Source organism: Saccostrea cucullata, unplaced genomic scaffold (genome assembly GCF_032062105.1).
Source record: "Saccostrea cucullata isolate Sc308-1 unplaced genomic scaffold, CSIRO_AGI_Scuc_v1 ctg12841, whole genome shotgun sequence".
In the NCBI taxonomy this organism is placed as follows: domain Eukaryota; kingdom Metazoa; phylum Mollusca; class Bivalvia; order Ostreida; family Ostreidae; genus Saccostrea; species Saccostrea cuccullata.
This window is the reverse complement of record NW_026931795.1, coordinates 37403-44553: the sequence shown is the minus strand read 5'-3', so window position 1 is coordinate 44553 and position 7151 is coordinate 37403. Positions and strand designations below refer to the sequence as shown.

At 32.1% G+C, this 7151-nt stretch overlaps 1 protein-coding gene across 1 annotated transcript in view; it reads right to left on the bottom strand.

The window, feature by feature from the left end:
* Positions 1–412: 412 nt before the first annotated feature.
* The window catches only part of LOC134233548 (multiple epidermal growth factor-like domains protein 10), a 30043-nt gene continuing 23304 nt past the window's right edge, over positions 413–7151 (bottom strand). The window contains exons 8-14 of the mRNA XM_062715516.1: positions 6896–7033; positions 6521–6658; positions 3161–3301; positions 2614–2757; positions 1600–1695; positions 985–1096; positions 413–864 (exon numbers count right to left, since the gene is read on the bottom strand). Coding sequence (XP_062571500.1) covers positions 525–864; positions 985–1096; positions 1600–1695; positions 2614–2757; positions 3161–3301; positions 6521–6658; positions 6896–7033 — 1109 coding nt within the window. The 3' untranslated portion in view covers positions 413–524. The remainder of the gene's footprint in view (positions 865–984; positions 1097–1599; positions 1696–2613; positions 2758–3160; positions 3302–6520; positions 6659–6895; positions 7034–7151) is intronic.

Sequence of the window (7151 nt, the reverse complement as noted above, 5' to 3'; positions counted from 1 at the left end):
TCTTGGAAAAGGGCGTGGCCCTTCATTTGAACAAACTTGAATTCCCTTCACCTAAGGATACTTTGTGCCAAGTTTGGTTGAAATTGGCCCAGTGGTTCTTGAGAAGAAGATGAAAATGTGAGAAGTTTACAACAACAACGACTACGACGACGACGACAACAACAACGACAGACAACGGACAAATTTTGATCAGAAAAGCTCACTTGAGCCTTCGGCTCAGGTGAGCTAATAATTGTTTGAAATAAAATTTATTCACAATGGCAAAGGTGACGATATATTTCATATATTACATAATCATGATGAATATTCAATTTCTCCTTTTCGCGAAAAAAAGAAATAATACATGTATACACTTTAAGATACAATCAACAGCTTTTTTATATTTAAACAGTTTTGTTTTGTTTCTAGGTTTGAATGCTCCCTTCTTTCTTTTTGTAATTAACATTAGCAAATAGTTACATGTATGGAAGTGTTTACATTGAAGTTATATGTTATATGCTCATATTGAAATACTGCAACATCATTCAGATGTAATTCTCATAAATGGATTGTTGACTTGTTTGATCCGGTTCTTCATATACTACACCATCTTCAACTCCGTCTTTGATCTGTGTTTTCAATTTTGAAGGTTGTGTGGATATTTCAATTTGATCCAGGTCCTCATATACGGCACTCTCTTCAGCTTCGTCTTTGATCTGTGTTTTCAATTTTGAAGGTTTTGTTGATTTTTCTCTTTCATCTAGGTCGTCATATGCATGCACTACACGTTCTTGAACTTTGATCTGTGTACTCAATTTTCTAGGAATCGGTGTAGTTATTTTCGCTTGTTGATTCTTTCCTTTGCACGTTTTCCACCTACAGCTCCTAAAATATATATTATATCTTTTAATTTAGAAAAAAAGTGAAAAAAATGAAAGTTGTGAAGATATTTGACATCATTAACTAGGATGGAGGTTAAAAGAAAGAGAATGTACAAAATCTCACCAGATGATTAAAACGACATTGAAGACAACACTTAAGCAAAGAGAAGATATCATTCCGTACACTAAGTAAAGGTTCCCGTCAGTTGTATCAGAATCTAATGATTCTTTTATCACTGCAATAATGTAAATTAAGCGTTAGTGTTTTTTTTTTTATCTTACATTAATATTTGCATACATATGAAGCCCATTACAGTACGAACTCAAGCATTTTAATTCATTTTTTATAGATTACATGTATGCTGGATTATTTGATCGATTTTGATAAGCCTTTCCTTATTTATAAAGAAGTAATTCATTGTGCAAAATCAACATAATGTAATCTATATCCTTAAAGCTTGTACTTTCAATAACTTTAAAAAACGATCTATCTACAGTGTTATAGAAAAAAAAAAAACATTCAAGGAAATACTTAATTGTGCAGATGATAAATTCAAGAATGTTATCTGCTACCCAATCTAAAAGTACATTATGATTTTTGTTTCAGGAAACAATTTAACCTTTTAAGAAAACTACATCTTTGTATTCAGAGTATTTTCAAGATCTAGAAAACAAAATTAAATTCAGTTTCTACATGTATATACAATATTTTTGCCAATAATGGATTGTGTTTACATACCGTTACATTTCCCTTCTATTGTATCACATCTCCTGACAAAGCTACAATTTGTACAGGTTTCTTCGCAGTTGTATCCATATCGTCTGTTTGGACACACTGGAAACAATAATCAAAATAATTCACAATGACATATACAGTAAAACATACTTATTAAGAATTGTCTTTCTTTGCCTTGTTATATACGCAGATGCAATGGGGTATTTTCGTTAGCATATCAATATGCTTAAACCATAATTGGTTATAAAAGCGTCAAATCATTATAACCGGTATTGCTTTAAACATATTGTACTGTATACATGTATGTAAAATATGTTTATCTTCTTTTTTTTCATTTTTTTGTGTTAAAGTGCAGGCAAGATCAATTCTATTTATTTTACTCTCAGGTTAATCTGACAAATCAACCTCATACATATAAACCCTAATTTCTGTGTATCGCAATGGTTGCAATACGTCGGATAACATAAAAATTACTGTAAAAATGTTAAAACCTACAGTCACATTTGGAATTTTATTTTAATTGCATTGTTAGTACGAGGGTACACATTAAAAATGCATTTACTTTGGTGTAAACAACGGAATACTATGTTCTGTTAAAATACATCGCTCAACGAGGAGGAGACTATGTCAAAAAAGGTTTACAGGGTGTGATGATCTTTCATCTTATTAAAAACTAAAACAAGTTTTGGTATAATGTAACTTACTACATGTATATATCTTTTTAATTTTAATCGATATCTGAATGAGTGGCCATTTAATGTTAAAGATATATTCCAGCACGACACACATACATGTATATTTATGCCTTTCAGTATTGCTGTAATTAATTTATTTTTAAAAAATTCAATCGTTTACTTCCCTTACTTATGCAGCAGCTTATCTTTGTCACCAGGAGTTTACAAATGACAAGAACCACAGGTGTGGCCACTCGGCAGGGGATGCTCACTAAATTTGCTTAACAATAATTTTACAATTATAATCTGCATAATTTATAAAAGGATTTTATGTATACGTCACCTTGTGTACAAGTGTCTCCTTGGTAACCCTTATTGCAGCCATTCAAGCATGTCCCATTTATGTGATGACATTGTTCATTTCTAAAGCAATTTTGAATTCCACATGACTGAGTACAGTTTTGTCCAAAACTTCCCACATCACATTCTATTAAAAATGTTAGATTGAAACTTAGATATTGCCTTTAAAATTTTATTTATTACATTTTTATATAAAGTCACAATGAAAAAAAAAAAATAACCATTTGTGCTCATTTAAAAAAAAAAATATATGTATGTTCTATAGGAAAGTTAATGTACATACATGTATCAAATGGTTATTGGTTTTTCATGATACAAAATAACAGAAATACAAAAAATGAGATATATCTATATATAAAAGTAATCGTCCAAGCAATGTTCTCAGAATTTTATCAATTTCAAATGATCCCTGCAGCAATAATCCATATTTAATATTAAAAAAAAATCATATTTGGTTATTTATTTGTCTTTCTGAAAAAATGACATCGAGTGTTTTATCTATTACATTTTTTTTTATACCAAATGCTTACGTTTGTCACATTTAAGGCCCTCCCACCCAGCCTGACATCCATCTTGACATTCCCCTGTCACTCTGTTACATCTACTATGGACTCCACAGTTAATGCTACACGTGTCCTCACAATTATACCCATAATATCCTTCAGGGCATTCTAAAAAAGGGAAGAAATACTTAAAATAAGAATAAATATTAACTATTTATTGATATATTAATGTGTTTTTGAAAGTTGATTGATGTGTTCATTCAACTGTAGGTGAGCTGTTGTAAAATTTTATAATGACAAACAGTATTTTTCAAAATCCAAAAGAAAGGTATATATTTTAAGAGTATATGGAGATACGAAATGAGAGGATTGTGGCAACGCACTTTGAAAAAATTACGAACTTTAAAAAAATATTAAGTGCGTTAAAATTGGGACAAATTAACGCACTTTAAAAAGAAGTTTTCAAAGTGCGTTAATTTTTTTTCAAAGTGCGTTTAGAGTGTACATCAACATTTTTTACCAAGGGGAAATTTAACGCACTTTGTAAAAAAATCTGTATAAAACAAAAATTCTAGACTAAGATTTTAGTAATTGAGAGAATTAATTCGTACTAATTGTATCTTTCGAAAAACTTTTTAATTTATATTTATTGATTTTATTTAACTGAGAACAAGAAGACGAATAGAAGGTTTCTCAGCCCAACTGTTTTTTTTTACACAGCCGACGGTAGCAAATTGACCGTGGACAACCCCCACCTAAAGGTAAGCCCAAATTTTCAATGTCTATATAATGTATTTCTTCGCAATAGATTTGTGTGTCTACTAAGCCCCCTTCCCGGTACCGATACCTATGCTACACCCAAATATATGTATTTGCATAATTACTGTGACGTTGAAAACTTTCAATGAAAAAATGCATGCAAACTGGAAAAAATTAAGTACAATAAAACATTTAAGAGAGAAGGAAGTTTCAAAGTATGGAAAAATCAAAATCGCTCATTTTTACATCCTGACGTGACCTTTACACCGATAAGTTATCCAACAGGTTCAATTATTTATCATACCTAAAATTTACAAGAATATCAACCATACACCTTTTTTCAAAGTGCGTTAAGATAGTCGATATTAATGCACTGTGAAAAAATATTTTTCTTCAAGTGCGTTGATTTGGTCCAAAATTTAACGCACTTTGAAATTTTTTTTCAAAGTGCGTAATTTTTTAAAGTGCGTTGTAACAGAGGATGTATGCTCTAATCAAATTGCCATGACATATCGATTCAACAGCGTTTAAGAGCACCATATTCAAATGAAATGGTGTAAACCACTGTGTTCAAACTCTTTAATCCAGTAAGAAAACAAGAATTGTGAAAATGAACATCACTGAATGGTGGAGAGTTAATCACGGGTCAAATCACAATTACTTAGGATAGGTAAAAATTCCTTCTTCATAATAACGTGAAGATAACGAACACTGATCGATATCACAAAAATCTAAAAATAATAAAAAAAAAATGACCAGGGAATAAAATATGGCCCCCTGGAAATTCCAGGCCCCAAGACCATATACTGAGAAGAGATTTAAGTCAAAGTTTCAAATTAGTGTAACTTTTAAAATAAATTTTAAAATGAAGCAGAATTTTCAAGGTATATTTGTATTCAAATATCTAACAAACTTGAAAGTTTTTAGCCATGTTCGTTTAATAATAATTGACATATTCAAAATCTTAATCTTGATTTAAGTCTATTCTTAGTTTAAGGTCCTGGGGCCAGAGGTAGGATCAGGGTCCGCCGTCATAAAACTTTGAGAATTCTCAAAAAAAAAATCTTAACTCAAGTCTTGAGATTTACTCAACTGAGAATTTAAGAATAAAACAAAAAGAATCTTTATTTTTCTCAACTTTTTTATGACGGCCGCTGAGTCTGAGAATTTTGGATTTGAGAACATTCTTAGACTTGAGAGCATTCCCAAACTTTAGTATGTTTTATGACAATGTGCCCATGTGCCTAGATTACACATGTCTTAGGCCCTATATACTGCTCAGGTTATACAAATCATTTCTTTTCTCTTTCATGTTAACATTGAAACCTTTGCTACATTTTTTTTATTTGAAAAACAATTCGTAAAATTTGTGTAGTTTTCTCAATTTTTTATCTTTAATTTTATATTAATTTTTCGTTTACAAAGTACATGTTTAAAACAACATTTTTAGAGAGATGTTTACCACTATATCAAACACAAATTATTTAATAGGTCTAAAATATTTTTCTACTTTTAGATCTGATCTTAGTCAATCTGTTTTCGCGACAATAATACATGAACCTATTGGTGTAGTTTGTGAATCGATTGATTGTATATTATGTAAAGTGCATCATAAAGTGCGCCGGTGGAGAGCTGCAAACCTTGTCCTATACTCGGCACTTGCGCAGTGATGGATCGTTTTTGTTGAGCCTTTACCAACTGCGCCACGCGGGCGACTATAGTTCGTGGATTTATCCAACACTTCATACCTGCTGTACACATCTCCCCTTCATAACCTCTGTCACACCCATCTGTACATGTGCCATTTAGGTGATGACACTGTTCTGACTTCAAACAGGAGCCACATGATTGACTGCAATTCTGTCCATACATCATACCGTCACATTCTACAACATATATAATATATACAATTATACAAGACGAAAAGTAGTATCTATAATCGTATGATGGAATGTTTATTTTAAAGTCCCCGTAAATTAGAAATTTAAATTAGCATTCTTTAAATACCACTTTCACAGGACGTTCCTTTCCATCCGTCGCTACATCCAAACTGACAGGCACCATTGAATCTGTTGCAGCCATTACAGTTTGGCAAACATTCCTCGTCACAATTTTCTCCATATTTACCTAAAGGACAAGCTGCCACAAAAATATAAACCGATAATTTAAATACTGTGATGGAAACGTGTAAAACAAAATTTGATCTTACAATAAACATAATACATAGAATAAACTAGAAGTACTGTGAGCAATGAGCTCACTAAATGATACCCCCGCCTCCCATGTGAATAAAATGGCAGTGTCCATGTTTTGCTCTGGAAAATCCAAAATATATGTCAGATCAAAAAGTAAAATTGGTTGTGCACAATGGCAATATGTAATAAAGATTCTGTGAAAGTTTCATTAAATTTCCTTTAGTGGTATAAGAGGAGTTGCGGATACATGTAAGAGATGGGTACTCCAAAGCGTAACAGATGGACGGACGGACGTACAGACGGACGGGCGGAAATACCGATTACTATATACCCTCCCGCTTCTCAAGCGGGAGGTATAATAATTCTATTTTCATGCCTTGGACTGTTTGAAAAACGTCATAAATATTCCACAAATGACTTTTAAAAAACCTACGTTCTACACACATATCTCCTTGAACACCTTCGTCACATCCGTTTGAACAACTTCCGTTCACGTGATTACATTGTTCTCCTTTGCTACAGTTTCCACAGGTAAGGTTACACTCAAAGCCATATTTATTATTATCACATTCTGAAGGAAAAAAAAACAAATAAATGGAATCCTTCTCTTGCTTTTTGAATATTCATTGAATACAATATCAGTGATGGACGACATGTAGAACATTAAATCTAATTAAATAGTCCACTAAGAGGAAAGCCGGTATGAAACATTCGATACAAAATTTTCACATTTAAAAAATGTCCATCTCTCTCTCTCTCTCTCTCTCTCTCTCTCTCTCTCTCTCTCTCTCTCTCTCTCTCTATGTACCTTCCTCACAATGCAGTCCTTTGTATCCGACAACACATCCAAGACAAGTCCCATCTTCAATGTTACAATGACCTTCCTGACAATTCCCTGGACATGGTAGAGTGCAGTTTTCTCCATATTCACCAGATTTACTACATCCTATTGAAAGAGTAATAGATAATTATACGTGTATATCAGTATTTTTTTATGCATGCAGTTCGCTATAAACTGGGTACCGAGTATATTTATTCAGACTTTTGTTTAATGTATGACTATA